This window comes from Canis lupus, chromosome 11 (genome assembly GCF_003254725.2).
Source record: "Canis lupus dingo isolate Sandy chromosome 11, ASM325472v2, whole genome shotgun sequence".
Lineage (NCBI taxonomy): Eukaryota > Metazoa > Chordata > Mammalia > Carnivora > Canidae > Canis > Canis lupus.
Window position 1 is genome coordinate 57,548,330 of NC_064253.1, and position 17,187 is coordinate 57,565,516.

At 40.2% G+C, this 17,187-nt stretch overlaps 1 protein-coding gene across 18 annotated transcripts in view; it reads left to right on the forward strand.

Annotated features, from left to right (window-relative positions):
- Positions 1 to 16,538, forward strand: part of PLPPR1 (phospholipid phosphatase related 1) — a 554,792-nt gene extending 538,254 nt beyond the window's left edge. For all 18 annotated transcript variants that reach the window (XM_049116313.1, XM_049116319.1, XM_049116317.1 and 15 more), the window contains 4 exons: positions 2,715 to 2,965; positions 6,259 to 6,435; positions 9,887 to 10,018; positions 15,410 to 16,538. In XM_049116313.1, coding sequence (XP_048972270.1) covers positions 2,715 to 2,965; positions 6,259 to 6,435; positions 9,887 to 10,018; positions 15,410 to 15,442 — 593 coding nt within the window. In that variant the 3' untranslated portion in view covers positions 15,443 to 16,538. The remainder of the gene's footprint in view (positions 1 to 2,714; positions 2,966 to 6,258; positions 6,436 to 9,886; positions 10,019 to 15,409) is intronic.
- The last annotated feature ends 649 nt before the right edge of the window (positions 16,539 to 17,187 follow it).

Here is a 17,187-nt window from a genome sequence, read left to right on the forward strand (position 1 = left end):
TCCGCTGAAGCAAGGAATGTTTTTGGGAGCAGATTCATAAAGATAAATAGAACCCACTACGGAAGGTTATAGGAATGAAAAAATGTATCTGTTAAAATTCCAAAACTATGACCTCACTTAAAGAATTTTTGACACCAACGTAGGTTCTATAGACATTTTAAAAACCTCTCCTTCAATCACACGTTGCAATACAGAAGACCATAAATGGTGTTCCACCCAAGCCTAAAGGACAAAAGTAGCTATTGTTAGCTTCTGAGGCTTGTAAAATACACACAAGGAGCTCAGGGTTAGGAGCAGTGGCGGGAGTGTATTACAAAGGCCCTGTGTGAGCTGACATTATCTGTGAATCGCTGCTGCAGGTTCTACAGCCCTTTGTTGGCATGGCCCGTGTCAGGCAGGTGGATTCCCCGTGCTGCCACAATGCCCTTCTGAAGATAGATCAAATGCACCAGTATGAAGTGATTGGAAAGCAGGTGCTTGTTAAGCCATCAGGAGAAGCAGAGACAATCCTAAGGAGGCAGAGAAGAAGAAGGGAAAGAAACTTTCTGCAAAAATATCACAGAACACTAAAGGGGAGAGCTGCCCATCGCAGAATCACCATGACCACAGTGCTGACACTTCAGACACGGATCCAAGGAGCCTAGAAATCCCATCTCTGAATGAACAAGCCCGTCCTAATTGGAAGCACTTCTGACAAATAAAATGCCAGAGGAAAGTGCTGTCACCTTTCCTTTTTCAAATCATAAATTACCCTAGTTTCCTGGAAAAGTATGCCCAGACTTATTGCCACTTGAAAAAGCCAGAGACCTGGTCTTTAAGAATCTTGCTGGAAGGTGTAAAAACATTTCTACCCATTCAGACTTCCAGAACCTGGGGGTGAAAATTGCCACGAATGATCAATGATTGCCTACTCTCAGAGGTCAGACCCTCTGAGAGTGAGCCGGCTGAAGCTATTAAAAGAGCCAGTTCTCATTGTGATAAAGCACATCCTGGCAAAGCCACAAAAAAGAAAATTACAGCAATCAATACAGATCAAAATGAAAACCGGATGAAGGTTCCAGCCAAACTTGTCTTCACTTCTGCTATAATGGATTAACTTTTGGGTGCTGATATCAGCACAATTTGCAGATCGAGGACATTGAATATGGGAGGCAAAGTTGGGTAGAAATTTAATTGAAACTATAGCAGATCCTTGACATTTAGAAGGGTTAACACTGCCTCTCACACTTGCCAACCACTCCCATAATTGAGCTGCGTTTCGGAAGTCTTTATCCCTTCGAACAACTTGTATGTACCTCGGCTCTGCAGCCCTTCTTCATATATTTAACAGACAATAGTCCACGGATAATCTACAGCTGTAGTGGATGGGCTCTGGAAGCGGTCACAGCGACGCTTCCTATAAGGAACTCTGCTTTACCATGTGCAATCGTATTGAGACTAATCCTGTGGAATTTGCCAGAGGACAGATAAAATCCAAGAAACAAAGCCTACCCACAGGATTCTCAGCCAAACAGCAAAGTCAGTGTGGCAGGAAGAATAACGCCCTCCTCTCCCAGAATGTCTGTATCCTGATCCCTGGAAACTGTGGATTTGTTACCTTATATGACAAAAAGGAGTTGACAGGTGTGATTAAATTCAGGCTCGTGAGATGAGAGGATCCTGAGTTAGTCAGGTGGACCCAATGTAATCACAAGGTCCCTATAAGAGGGAAGCAGGAGACTCTGAGTCAAAGAAGGAAGTGTCATTAGAAGCAGAGGTCGTAATGATGTGATTGCTGGAAGGGGGGTCACGAGACAAGGAATGAAGGCAGCTTAGGAGCTAGAAAAGACAAAGATTGAATTCTAGCCGCAAGCTTCCAGAAGGAACACAGCCCTGCCAACACTTTGATTTTACCCCAGTGAAACCTATTTTGGATGTCAGACCACTAGCACTAGAAGAGGATACACTGTGTTGTTTTAAGCAGCTCAGTTTGTGGAAACATTACATCAGCAGTAGCAACGTGTAACACTCGTCCTTTCTTCTCATTTTCCCTGCCCAACGTCAAGTGAAACATCCAATTCAATCAAGGTTTCTGGAATGACCTTTTTTCTCTCATTAAGGGAGAGAAAACCCTAACAACCTCATTCCCTCTCAGCTGCCATGATACTATAGATATAGATCCCCTTGGAGTATTTGCATTTCCAAACAGGACCCTGGAGAGAATATATTTTCTATTGGAAAAGGTGGAAACTAACTGATGTTGAGTAGCGATTGAAGCCAGACACAAAATATGGGTATTTTGTACCTATCCTATGTCATCTTTCCAACTTCCCTGTGAGGTATCATTCCGCCCCCCCCACCCCACAACCATTTTGTGACTGAGGGTCCCAAGGTTCAGAGAAGGCAAATAACTGAGACTCTGAGTGAATATAACTCTAGGGCTGGATGGAGCACAAATCTGTATAAATCCAGAATTCTAGTTCTTTCCATTAGAATATGCTGTTTCTGACTTACTTATATAAAACAATACAGTGCTAACAGCAGAATGTCCACTTAAGTTTGGAAGAAACAATGAGTTGGGAAGCAGGCACCACTCCCTGCAAAGAGAAAAGTGAGGGGACAGTTTGGTGAGGTCCTTTTTGACAGGTTGTTGCAGACTCCGACCACTGTGTTTTCTCTCAGGGACAAAACTGTACACACGTCACCATTCCTAATCATTTCAAATCTCCTTGTAGGGGTATTTGCCTTCGGACTTTTTGCTACTGACATTTTTGTAAACGCCGGACAAGTGGTCACAGGGCACCTCACGCCATACTTCCTGACGGTGTGCAAGCCGAACTACACCAGTACAGACTGCCGGGCACACCACCAGTTCATAAACAATGGGAACATTTGTACTGGGGACATGGAAGTGATAGAAAAGGCTCGGAGATCCTTTCCCTCCAAACACGCCGCTCTGAGCATTTACTCCGCCTTATATGCCACGGTGAGTATCCCAGTCTTGCTGTCACTCCCAAGACGAGCTTTTGGCTGAGATGGGAGTCTCTCTGCCCCCTCGCCTTCGTTCTCTCTTTCATCACTGTCACTGAGAGTGGGGCATGAAACGTGGTACAGCATGTTTCTCCTGTACAGATCACGCTGTTGCCCCCACCCCCAGCATCCCAGGGTGATATACTGACCTGCCAGAGGCTATTAATCTGGCAACGTTGATAATCTCCTAGTCAAATCTTCCCATTTTACAGATGCAGAAACTGGGGCTCCAAGAATAGCTGAGAGCTCACAGTTAAAGCTGGGACCCAGGCTCCTGGCACCGCATTTGGGATTCTCTCGCCGCCCACAACAACACTCTTTGCCAAAGTTTTCATTGATTCCAGAAGAGCACACATTTCTCACACCTGCCTACAAATTTGTAAATGTGGGTCTTCCTGCAAACGGCTGCCTGAGTAGTGCAGGAGACCCAGGAGAAAAACATAGCTTTCCTCTGCTCATTCCGACACTCTTCTTCATTTAGCCAGAAGAGGCGGATGATCAACACCCCCAACACCCAAAAGTTCATTTCTCATTCCTCCCCAAATCATACAGGCTCTAACTGCGCTTTTCTCATTCCTCCCCAAATCATACAGGCTCTAACTGCGCTCACTAGAGTATAAATGTTCTCTTTACATTTTTTGCTTTCATCACAGAAAAAAAAACTAACGCGTGTACCACATCTTAAGATATAAGAAGAAACAATGGTGTCCCTTTTATTTTCCTACTCTTTAATTGTATCCATTTTGGAAATGACTTCATCTCCCCTTTCTCTGGCCTGTGCTTCCTTAGAATGAGGAGCATAGAGGTTTAGGGATCTGCTCAAAGGCTGGATATCCAGTGCATTTACCTGTGGAAGAGCAACGAGTGGTCGAAAATACACCTTTTCCTTACTTGAACTTATATTCTAAGTATGACTAGTCTAGTGGTTCTTAATGAAAGGGAAAGGAATGAGAAGGCAGAGGAAAGACCCCTTTAAATCCATTCTTCCTGGAAATTCTGAGCAAGACTCCCTCCACCCCCCAGGGGAGCTTGTTCCCACCCGCTCCAGTGAGAGTATCTGCACTCTCTTATGAGAGTCTGCCTCTGAGGAGACAGTGTCCCTGACATCACCCAAATGCATACATTCAGGGTGGAAAGAAGGTGACTGACTACAGGCCTGGTCTATTCAGTACAGTTTAAAGTAAATTGCTGAATATTCTCTTCAAAACAATGGTTCCTTTGTGTCACGTTCATAGGATCATATCTGTAGGATGAATTTGTCAACCCCCAATTATCCAAAATTAGCTTTCCTAATTATTCCTTTTAGGTCTACTTTTTAATGAATATATGATTAAAAATTATTTTACCTGCCCCCACATTAAGGAAATATGCATGTAGATAACATAAAGCCTCAACTTACAAAACAGGTCAATTGTAGCTTGGAAAGACTTCTTTGCCTTATGATAGATACATGGATGAATTGATCAATCGATAGATTGGCACATAGTTTTTAAACAAAGGAAATCCTCTCAGGCATTTGGCATATTCTTCAACTTTCAAAATATCCATTTATTCTAAATTATCTAGAACCTAAGTTATATGAAACAACATACTCTTGAACCCTTTTCTGTATATTTATCAAACTCAACTCATTGCCGTGTGAAATTTGTATAACACCGTTATAAAAATAAATCTGTTACTCATAATAATCTATTGTTTCATCAAATGAGATATAAATTTCTTTTGAGAAAAAAAGAAGTCTGCTCACTCAGAATAGATGCTGCTGTAGCACGTGTATTCAAGGATTCAGGTACAATCCAATTCAAATCATGCCCCACAGACAGACTACAATCAGATAAACCTAGATATAAGATTCCAATTGTGTGAACACTCTTTGAGCCCCTATTATGTGTGAAGTGCTTTCAGAAATTATTCAACAAGGATCTTCTAAGTTCTGGTTAATACTGTGAAGAATACTAACCATAAGCCCATGCCCTTAATAGTTTGTAATCTTATAGGAAAGATTTATAAAGGGTGTACCTAAAAAACAACAGAAAATACTAAAGATAAATATATCGAGTATAGATGTTAAGTAACATTTCCTGTACAGCGTCAGAGTGATGTCATGATGTGCTCTCATTTGTGTAACTGATCCAAGCCTAGTTTTTCACAGCACATCTATTACATGTAATAGACACTCCCGTCTTCCTGCATTCACACCACTGTTGTGAATTGTGAAGTTAGGAAATTAAGTTTCCATTGTGAAATTGTAAAATACATCTATTTGAACTTGTCTGTGCTCAGGACATACAAACACTCTATCAATTATTAATGTTAGCTTACTTACTATTTCTCAGAGTTGCAAGCTCATTTTTCAAATTTTTAAAGAAATTATGGGTTAGATCAGTAATGCCCTCTAGTGGTTTCCTGTAACCATTGCCGAAGGTGTTCTAACTTGACTTTCAGACACCACCAAACACCCATTTAATAACGGAGCCTCTGAAACTTTAAGAGTCTTGCCCAGCTCCCCACAATAGTGAACAGCCTACATCTCAGGTGTCATAAAATTGCATCATCTTTTCCTCAGGCAGGTCTTCCCAATCTTTCGGATGTCGTGGACCTGTAGAGAAGCTTAAATGTTTTAAAACACACTAGAGTAAATGGATAGAGAGAGCTGATCACAACTGTTCCAAGGAATGTGAGAATCAGGTTTCTAGCACAACTAAAACCTGTTTGTGTGACACACTCATTTGGAAGTTCTACTTCAATCAACTAATCAGTCAATGCTTTTGTATTTGTTGCCTAAAAGTGTGAAGAATCAACTAGAACTCTGAGGAACACCAAAAGTAAAATGTACAGCCACTCACCTACCTGACCTTATCTTCCATAAACTCTCACAGAAGGTTTATTTGGAATCTGACATTATATATGGGTTTCCAAATACCCCAAGTGATTTTTAATTTGTTGCATAAAAACTGCATGCTCTAAAGCTGATCTTTATTACATGGCCATTCCCTGCATCACTATTTCTATAGATGGGCCTACTGGAATACAGAACAACGTGATTCGTGTATGGCTCTTTGTTCTTCTTGCTGCACTCGTTTCCTACCCAAACTCTTTCCTACGAGACCTAGTGGAATTGTTCAACTAGTCACAGTGGCCCCTTGGGCTTGGACCCTGTTTGCTTGTGCTGGTGCATGTTCGTGCATGCATGGGTGTGCACCATACACACAGGCTGCCTGTCACTCCGTGGTCTCTGTCCTGTTCCAGATGTACATCACAAGCACAATCAAGACAAAGAGCAGTCGACTGGCTAAACCAGTGCTGTGCCTGGGGACCCTCTGCACAGCCTTCCTGACAGGCCTCAATCGGGTCTCTGAGTATCGGAACCACTGCTCCGATGTGATTGCAGGCTTCATCCTGGGCACTGCTGTAGCCCTGTTCCTGGTAGGTCGGCTTCCCTCTTTCTACCTTTTCTGTCTCGTGCCCTCTGAAAGGCTGTCTGGGATCACGGCAGGTCAGATTGGCCAGGCCACAGTGTAAATCGGTGTTCCTCCTGCCCCAGCCTTGCAAGTTGCAATTTTTCCCCAAGTATTATGCATCTTTTTGCTGCAGAAATGACTTCCAAAGTATGTTTTTTTTCCCCAAGAAATATGATTGTATATTCCTCCTGAGAGTCATGAAGAGGAATGCCTGGGGAGGATGGCTTACTCTACTTCCTTCAACGCTGGGCTGAGGAGTGAGGCCTGACAGACTAGAAATTTAGCATAGCATCAAAGCAATGTTGTTTTTTTCTTTTTTAGCAATGTTCTTTAAATATTTGTTCAGAATGTATTGAAAGCAGAAGCTAAGTGTTGCTTGAAAGAAGAACAGAAACAAAGACCATGGGTGGAAGCAGACAGCCCTTCTCAGGCCTCACACTTGTATATCCCACTCAGCAGTAAGAAAACCCTCCTCTAGCCACACCCAGACTAAAATTAGAAGGCTTCTATTACCATCTAAAACATGGCTCTTGGGGTCTTATTGCCACTCCAGATGGCTCTCAACCACATGTAGTAATCTTTCTGGAGAAGAGTTTTGGCTAATACAGTTTTCTCCATATCCTTACATTTCTGATGATTTTAGTTCCTCAAATAGATGGGGGCCTAGCCACCTGCTCAACTAGGAAATCTTTTCATCTCAGTTGGGTTGGAAGTGAAGATGTTAATTTTTATTGTTTTTGTCTTTTTACAGTTTTATTGAAGTGTGCTAGGCATATAATAAATGGCACATGAAGTGTACAGTTTGATCAATTTTGACCTACAGATACATCTTCCTCTCTCTTCCTTCTCTTCATTCCCACGCCACCTCTGATCTTTCCATCACACTATATGAGTTTGCCTTTTCTAGGATTTCACATGAATGGAATCATATAGTCTACATCCATTTTTTGCCATCTTTCACCTGGCATAATTATTTCAAGATTCCTGTATTGTAGCATGTAGCAATAATTCATTTCTCTTTCTTTTTTATTTTGTGGGCATACCGCAGAGGTACAGTTTCTAAATACTCTTTAGGGATTTTAAAATATACCCAGGAGGATTTACAGTAAGTAAATCAGTGGGCTTGGAGAGTCATATGTTGTACAGGAAATGAATTCCCTAATCATATTCAGCAAGCTTCTCCTGAAACACAAAAGCCATCATACTCTGGATATCCCTCCTCCCATCCTGCCTACCCTGGTCCAAAGCACGCATTTAGACGGCATGGTACAGAGATGGACTTACTGTCCTATGACCTAATTCTTCCTTGTTCTATGCCTCCTCCTTGCCCTTCCCAACATACACCTCTCCCAATCTCCAACTTAGAGTTTTCCGACATTTTTACCTGCTGAGATGCAGAAAATGCTCACATTTATTCAGAACACTGATCTCCCAATTAATTTTAATTTTAATTCAAATTCAAAATTATTTTTAATGGATCCAAGCTTTCTTTCTAAAGTAAAAGATGGAGGACTTCAATGCAAATTGTCTGTGTGAAGCTTCAGGAAAAGCAGTACTGAGATGATCCTGAGACGAACATATCCCCTAGGTGATATTTCCCAATGACTGCTTTTTAAAAGAGGAATGAGTATGGGTGGCTTCAAGAGAAAAGAGCGTTTTCAAAGACAGATCAGTAGTTCACAAATGCAGGCTTGGGCTCAAAAGCCAAATAATTTTGCTGCCCCTCAGTCCTGGAAAGAGCAGTGCTAACTGTCCCAAGCTATTCCATGAGGTCTTGATGGGATTAAATCTCTGAAGGTCTTTGCATTTTCTAAGGCCCTGTAGACGAATCCTGCTTTAATATTAAACTTGTTTTTTCTCAGTAACTTGCAGCCCTGTTTCCTACCTATCAATTACTGTTTGCTCTGTTATTGCCTTCCCAGTTGATGGCAAATGTCAAAATTTGTTTCTCACAAATGGTCTTTGTGTAAGACCCAGAACTGCTACTGAATTGCTCTGGCAGGAGACAGACTCCATGGTCCCCCACTGTTATCTGCATGTGCACATGTACACACCTCACAAGCGCACACTGAGTTTGGAAATGGGAGTGGATGGATGTCTTAGAAAAGACTGGAAACTTCCAAAGTGGAGTCTTGGAGAGGAGACCGGGAGAGAAGAGTCTGAGGATAGGAGCATACTTGCAGCATACTGGCATTCTTATTTTGTGTTTCCTATGAAGATGAAATGGAGAGGAGACTCTTAGTTGAGCAATTACTATGTGCCTTACTCTTTATATACACCAACTCACATGCTAACAAGCCTGACAATATTCTTAACCTCATTTTATAGATGAAGAAAGTTAGTCTTAAAGATAAGTAACTTGCCAAATGGCCACCCAACCAATAAGCCATAAATCTGATCTGGGTCTTTCCAACTCCAGAGCTCCTGTACCTCCCACTTCTCCCATTTGTTGAATGGAGGGGGTTTAAGCAGAGCTGGAGGGTGAGATGGAAGAAAGCCACGTAGAAAATATTTACATAAATGTCCTGCAGAGTTTGGAGAGTGACAGGAAAGATTCAAAGATGCTGGAGAGAGAAACAAAGGTACAGAGCCAGGGAAGAGAGAGCATGGAAACAGGTAAACTCCATGAGGGCGAAATAAGCAGAGAAAATGGTAAAAACAGACTCGGCTATGAAGGGGGCCTCAGTAGGAAATAAAGAAAAGTGAATACTAATTTAGAGGGAAAGTATTTTCGTGGAAACAACGGAGGAAAATTGCCACGGAGTTATTTAATCTCAAGCAAATAGTAGTCATGTAATTTAAGGATGGTCCTCTTGGACAAAATGTGAAGACTAGCTCACGTTGATTATTGGCTATGCCTTTGGTACTTGTAAAGAAGCAGAGTAGTGTAGTGGTCTGAGTAAGGGGCTATGGAGTTGAAATTTCTGTGTGACCTTGGGCAGGTGATCTAACTTTGCTCTGCCTCCTTATCTAAGTTGGAGGCGATGTTAGTACCTCCCTTGTAAGACTGTTGAGTGGGTAAATGCAGGAAGGTAAAATTCTCAGGACAATGCCAGACCCAGAAAGGCCTCAGTAAATGTTAGCTGTTATTATGAGGTGGTTTACATTCATTGTGTCTTTTAATCACTACAGATCTGTGAGATTGGTGTTATTACAGGTGAGGAAACAGCCTCAGTGGGGTGGATTGATTATCACTGGCCATGTGGTAATTAGTCAGATACTTCGTCAGCCCTTCCAGGTGCCCGGCAAACACCCTAGACCATGCCCAAGGTCTTTGCAGGGTCCCTACCCTCTGGCTCAAAGGGAGAAAGTCACTACAGCAATGACATTCTAGGGGAAAGGCCTGCCACCCTCACACATGGCCGGGCATTGATGGCTGCAGTCTGACCCCAGTCTTTTTTCCCCTCATCCTGCAGGGAATGTGTGTGGTCCATAACTTTAAAGGAACGCAAGGATCTCCTTCTAAACCCAAACCTGAGGATCCCCGCGGAGTACCCCTAATGGCTTTCCCGAGGATAGAAAGCCCTCTGGAAACCTTAAGTGCACAGGTATAGTAAAGTGGTTTTAGCAAACCAAACCCACAGGCTCAAAGCCTATTATCTTGGGAGGTAAACTAATCAATTCCTCTACCAACCTTCTCTATACTTCTGTCTACCTTCTCCCTCAGAACAATTAATAGGAAGCAGGATACCACTGAATCCACTCAACACTAATAAAAATCTGATGTAAAGGTTTCAGGAACTTTAAGCTTTTCTCAGTTAGTCTTGTATTTATTTGGGAGCTTGGCAATTGTGAATCCTCAGGAAGTTCTTAGCAGTTTTAAGAAATCTTGACCTACTATGGAATACCACATTTATGAAATGTGAACCAATTATATGGGAGGCCAATTTGATTTAGTAACTAGGACAATATTTGGAAAGAGAAAGGTGTTGTTACATTCAGTAACAGATATAAACTGGAATCACTTTAAAAAGATTATCACTAAGTATCCTTTTGGATCTATTTTGATGACCACAATCAAAAAATTTAATGCAGCCATACTCACCAATCAGTTATTTACATCAGGGCCTTGTTTCATGTCAGATAACAAAAAATAATTAGCCACATAATCCTTGTCCTCAAAGACCTCATAGATAATCAGGAAGGTGGATATAAATGAATAATCATAATAGGGCATGCTGAATCAGAAGTCCACAAAGCACTTTATGAATACAAATGAAGTAAAAAAATGTGTTTTGTCTGAGAAGACAGGAAAAGCCATGGTGAAGACTTGCCTACTGAAAATAACCTTAAAGACGGTTTCCAGCACTTATTTTTGCCTGGGATAGTTGCTAGGTGCTTTACAAATACATTCTTATTTAAGCAAACACCTTTTGGGTTGATAGAATTCCCATTTCACAGATTTAAAATAGGAATATGAAAATAGCTATGTTCATTTAACTTGCCTGAGACCACATAGCTAGCAAGTGGGAGAGCTGAGACAAGTGGTTCTTTAAGCAGACAGATAAGGGTATAACCAATCACAAAACAGTTTTTACTGTTGTCCCATTTTGCTCAGTTGGCTGAGTCCTGCTAAAATTTTTCTGTAATCTATTGATCTTGAAATCTTATTTGTATTTCTGTCCTTACAGAACCATTTTTTTTTATGATAGTCACAGAGAGAAAGAGAGAGAGACAGGCAGAGACATAGGCAGAGGGAGAAGCAGGCTCCATGCACCGGGAGCCCGACGTGGGATTCGATCCCGGGTCTCCAGGATCGCGCCCTAGGGCCAAAGGCAGGCGCTAAACCGCTGCACCACCCAGGGATCCCTAGAACCATTTTTATAGATAGTACAAGGGAAAAGCAAATCACCTCCCACTGAAATTATCATGTATTTCTTATCAGGATACTACATAATAATATTTTTCCCTGTTGAAAGATTATTAACTATCAGCCATCTCTCTGAGATGAACTGTCCTATTTCTTTTCGTGTTTAATGAAGTCTTTCTAATTTTATTAATAAGAGAAACAAAACAATAGAGCTATTTCTATCTTGGGAAAACTAGGGCACTCCATTAAACCCAGTGCCAAGTATCCTGTTTGTTTTCCCTTGACCTGTATTAAGGTGAAAATGTTGACTTGGTTTAATGAGAAATAACTTGCTGGAAAAAAAATGTGCCTAGTTTATTTATATACGGCCTGTTGGTACAGATTGTATGATAAAGTGGCTAAATCGTGATGCCTCGTAATGAAATAGTGAGATAGACTCTCTCTGGTATTCCCCATTTAATTATGTTCTTGTATCTGATAAGATCAGAGTGGTTGCCTCTACTTCTGAGGTGAAGCAACTGAAGACGAAGGTGAGTTTTAAAAGCAAACAAATATGTACTGAGTTCCACAAACACGGCAGTGTCTGTGTTCTTTTAACTGCTGTCTCCTTTGCCTTGAATTTCCTGATTTAAGCACATCCCCTTTCCACCCTATGCTTCTGCCCAACACAGGTTTCCAAAGCATTATTTTGTGGCCCTATAGGGTTATTGTGATCTCATAGAGACCCTGTTCTAGGGACCCACAGAGTTACTGTGATCCTAAAGAGACCCTCTGTTGGAAACCTTCTTCATACTTCTGTCTACCTTCTCCCTCAGAACAATTAATAGTTGAACATCCAGGTCACAGAGACATCTAGACCATAGTTTGGAGGATTCCACTTACACTGGATGAAATTGAAGTGCCAAACAGTTTCAAAAACTGATCTTCTGCAAGAAAGATAAAAGATTCCTTCAAAACATATATTATTATTCACTATAGGCAGTAAGTTGAACTTCTTTCAAATCTATCCATGTATCTTTATTTCCATGTACATCACCTCATCTGGATACAATGAGTCCTTTTCTGAATACACAGCCCTTTGTGAATTGTCCTACCCCATGGATGCCAACAGTGTCCCTTCATATCTGCCTCCCCCAAGAACCTGGAGATCTTTGAGGATCTGAACACTATGATGTCTTGTGTTTTATGTTTCTCCATATTTTCTGGCATTCACTAGATATGAAATAGATGTTTGATGGATAGAGGCAAGCCAGAATCAAAATCTGAACTGAACACTTTAGACAAAACCAAGAACCTAAAATCAGATTATAGGAACTTATCTGAACCTCCAAAGAAAATAGAAATTAATAAGAAACAATAGGACTTCTAAAGGCAGTCAAAGTAAAGCTACAGGATGCTGGATAGAGCATTTACTTCTCAGGTGATGACTTTCATGCCAACTGTAGAGGACTCAAGTAACAAAGCATCATGCTTTTAATACCAAATGTTTCCACACGTGTAGTTAGGATGATTATACTCTTTATTTGTTGGTCAAGAAGAGAAAATTGGCATTTTTTGCAAGTGATCACATTCAGTCCTCACAACAGTCCTGAAATTGATATTATTAATTCTGTTTTGTAGATGAAGTAAATAAAAGCACAAAGAGTTTAAGAAACATGCCCAAGTTCACCAAGTCAAAATTAAAACTGACCCATCTAATTCTAAAGGCCCTACTTGCTGTACTAGGCCACACAGCCTGGTCTTTCATTCAGGATAATTCCATTTGGAAACCTTTATCTCTTAGCATTAAATGGAAACATACAGTAGGGGATAGGGTATTTTAACTGAGCTACAGTTCTTTCAAAATAAATATGCCCTGTGTTTTTCCCTGTGGGCAAGAACTCTGTGCAACTCCAACAGCTGTGCTTTCTATTAGAAGTTGTAATTTCTGGGCTAAAACCATCTTCCCAGGAAGAAGAACTTTTGGGATCTGAGAGAAAATATGAACCTCTCTTCAGAGTGTGCATTCAGACATGTGAAATCCATCCCACTGTTCAAGATACCTCAAGGAGAAGACTGGATGGGGAGAAGACCTGGTCACTCTCCTTTCCTTCCTCCTGAGACATTCTTTCCCTTTTGCCACATGGAGCCGCCAGGCTCCAGAACTTTTTCTTCCTCTAAAACATCAACTAGACTTGAATATTTGCCCTCTGTGATTCCCCTTAGCATAGTTGATTGAGACATGGTACATTTTCTAAAAATCTTTCCCAAGTACTAAAGAGAAACCAAAAAGTAAGAAATTATAGAACCCAAACAAGACAAAAATGGTCAGGTTTCCAAAGCATTATTTTGTGGTCCTATAGGGTTATTGTGATCTCATAGAGGCCGTGTTCTAGGAACCCACAGAATTACTGTGATCCTAAAGAGACCAGCTTAGAACTATCCGTGCTCTGCATCCCATGCCCACATGCACCTGAGCAGTCACCCTTAGTGTTGAGCAATTGTGTGCCTGTCAAACCTAGTTTATATTAAAGAAATGAAGTTAGAGATGAAACTATTGCATTAACTCACTCTGGGTTGGTATAAAGTCTCTCCATGTCTCCGGATGTTAGGAGGGAGAGACATTTTTTTCTTAGCAGAAAAAGAACCCAATTTATACTGAGGCCCAGATGCTGGGAACCTTACTCCAAGAGCTTCTAATTCAGCAATTCTGAGGTAAAAGAATATTTATGTTTAAGAAAATATTCCCAGAGGTATTCAAATGGCCCCCTTGATTTTACACTAGTGATACTATAGATTTTTTATTAAATAGAAAATACCGCAAAGTTAAAGAGATCTGTCTGAAGTCACCCTTTAGTTACCTTTAGCTGTTGAATTACTTTATCTTTACCACTTACTCTCAAATAGAATCTTATAAACATGAAAGTGACCAAAGTATTGACCACAGAAGTTTTTTCAAAAAGGAAGCATATTATTAAAGTAAAAACACAAAGGGAAAAGTTATTTTTCACATTATGGCGAGAAATGCATCAAGCTCTAATTTTCACAAATGTTGCAGATTAGAGTACCTTGAAAAACAGAATGCTCCAGTTCTAAAATGCGTAGTTGAGCTCTCAAGAATATACAATAAATCTCTAGTGTCCTAAAAATAAACAGGCATCAAGAAGCCTGTAATAATCAGATCTAATGCCACAGTTTCTTGTATTTCCTGACTCCGAGGACTGGGGGTTTTAAGTTCAAACAAAAGAGGAAATGTTGGGTCTGCAAAAGGTTCTGTAATATTAAGTAATAAACAAGAGGTGAGGGTTATATAAACAAGCTGTATATACAAAAATTGATAGAATTACAAGGAAAAGAGACAAAGCTACAATCACAGTATGGATTGCTACACATTTCTAATTAATAAGCAAACAAAATATAGTGAATATATTGATGATTAGTAAGGTTGACCTAATGTGCATTGTATATAATCCTCAAAACACATGAATTAGTATGAAAATAAACCACATAGAGGTCTTAAGAAATTGTAAAGTATCTGTATCACACAGCTTACATTCTCTAGAAAAAGAATTCAAAGATAACTATACCTAAAAACAAAAAACCCTATACATCTGAAAATATTAAACTCATTTCTATATAGCTCATGACTCAGTAAGTGATACTGAAAATTTTTTAAAAATTAGAACTTTTGACATTAAAATACTACATTAAAAATGTGGGATGCAGCCAAAGTTACTTTGAGATCCTTAAATGTTTCTATTGAAACATGGCTGAGTAGGTATAATATAAGACAATTATATAGAGACCAAGTTTAGTTGGGGACATTATTTTATTTGGGTTGAAAAATCAGGAAAGATTAAGGGGCATATGGCTGGCTCAACCAGTAGACCATGCGACTCTTGATCTCAGGGTCATGGGTTCGAGTCCCACATGGGACATAGAGGTTACTTAAATAAATTTTGAAAACTTTAAAAAATATGTATCAGGGAAGATGTAACAGAAGCGGTGAAAATTTGAGGGGCGTTGGAAGAGCATTTCAGGAAAAGGGAACGCCTGTACAAAGCCGGGAGACAAGGGCATGGCAAGGGAAGAGTGTGTGTGCACGAGTCAGTGAACTCAATTCTGAGATTGCATCTGCTTGTCTTTGCAGAATCACTCTGCCTCCATGACCGAAGTCACCTGAGACAGCTGAGGTGTCACAAGCCGTTTTTTTTTTATCACCCTCCAATTCGATACTTCAAGACACACAGTTACTTGATGTCAAACTGTGAAGACAAGTATTATGTTTATCTAGTTAGAGGCTAATGTTTTGTACATTTTTTTGTATGAGGAAGTGATGTAGCTTGCCCTGATTTTTTTTTTTTTTTGGTCAGCTTTAATATATTTATGCCAGAATTTTAAAACCAACAAAATTTTCTTCTTGTTCCAGTGTGCATTGAAGAACCACATTGATTCAATGATTGATGTTGTTTTGTGATATTTGTACACAAACCTTCTTTTCTCAGTTTTATAGGCACAGAAATAAAAATATAACAATTCACTTTAACCCTTTAATACCATACTTGCTGCCTCCTCCAGAACTTTTGAATTTTAGTGAAAATTAACTTTTGAGTTGCAGGGGAGGGCAATGTTGGTTAATGGTAAATCTCAAAATCAATTGTGCAGAAAGAAATATTCCTTTCAAAAAGAACTTTGTGTTCTTGTCTCTTAACCTGTTTTGCATTCTAAGTTAAAGTAATATATTAATGAAGTCATTTACTTACATAAACAAGTGGCAGAGACTCCTGGATATAAGGGGTGTTGGGGATGTAAGGTTCTCTCTTAGATAATGGCTTCTCCCATCTAAGAAACTCAAGATCTTTCTGGAATCATGTCCTTGGGCTGGCAAGTGACACTACAGACTTCTTTCCAAAAAGCAACCTGTACCAGTCTCCCCTGTCAATTCAACAGTTTTATATATCATATTGTATGGACTTTATATGAAAATGAATATTTTACAGTTTGCACAGTATTATTTTACAGAAAGGGTATCAGAGCATCTACAACCTAGAGCCCCAGAGTAACAGCTTGACTTTGTGGCTTTTAATTGTTCTAGAATTTTAACTGCATCTCATTTTTCTAGCATGGTAATAACTAACGTGTAACTCCTTTGAGAGAAGGAGCTCCCTTATCTATACCTATCAGAATGTTTTCTTGACACTTTCATGTTGGCTCTTCCTAGCTTTCTTTTGTACATATTTTTTTTTTCTAAAGAGAAGAAAAAATTATCACAAAAGCTATTCTGTCTCATGTCATTTGTTTTAAGCTTCATCCACGGGGCAAAGGTATTTAAAGAGTCACAATGAAGTGAACTAAATAAATGTTTATACGTTTTAGAGTCATGCCTGCTGAGATAAGTCATTTTAGAGGCATGACTGGTAGGTCCTTTCATGGGAGAGTATGTGAGTGAGTGAGTAGGTGAGTGAGTGAGTGAGTGGAGAAGGTGTGTGTGGAGGGGAGGTGGGGTGCAGGCAAAACTTTAAAATTCTTGAAATTATTAGGACACTTGGAAGCATAGTCTGGATGCCTAACAAGCTACCTTTGTTTCCAGCCTGCCTATATTGAGTTATTAATAAAAAGTCATTTTTAGGAACAAAACTTACCTCTGCTAAATACAACTTTGCCTGATCTCTTATCTCATTCTGGCCCAGAGTTATTTACATTTATATGCACACCCTCTCATCTACATCTTCTGAGAGCTGTCTGGCTGATGAAGTTGGGTAGGCAGGCAAGGAAGGAAAGAGTACTGAAAGCTTTATTGATCCCAGGTGCTGTGCCACGTGCTTTCACATACATAATCTGGTTGTTCTTGAAACAGCTCAGGGAAGCTGTGATAATCCCAAGGTCGCGCTGTGCATGTTAGCACGAGTATTAGAATCTGGGTCTTCC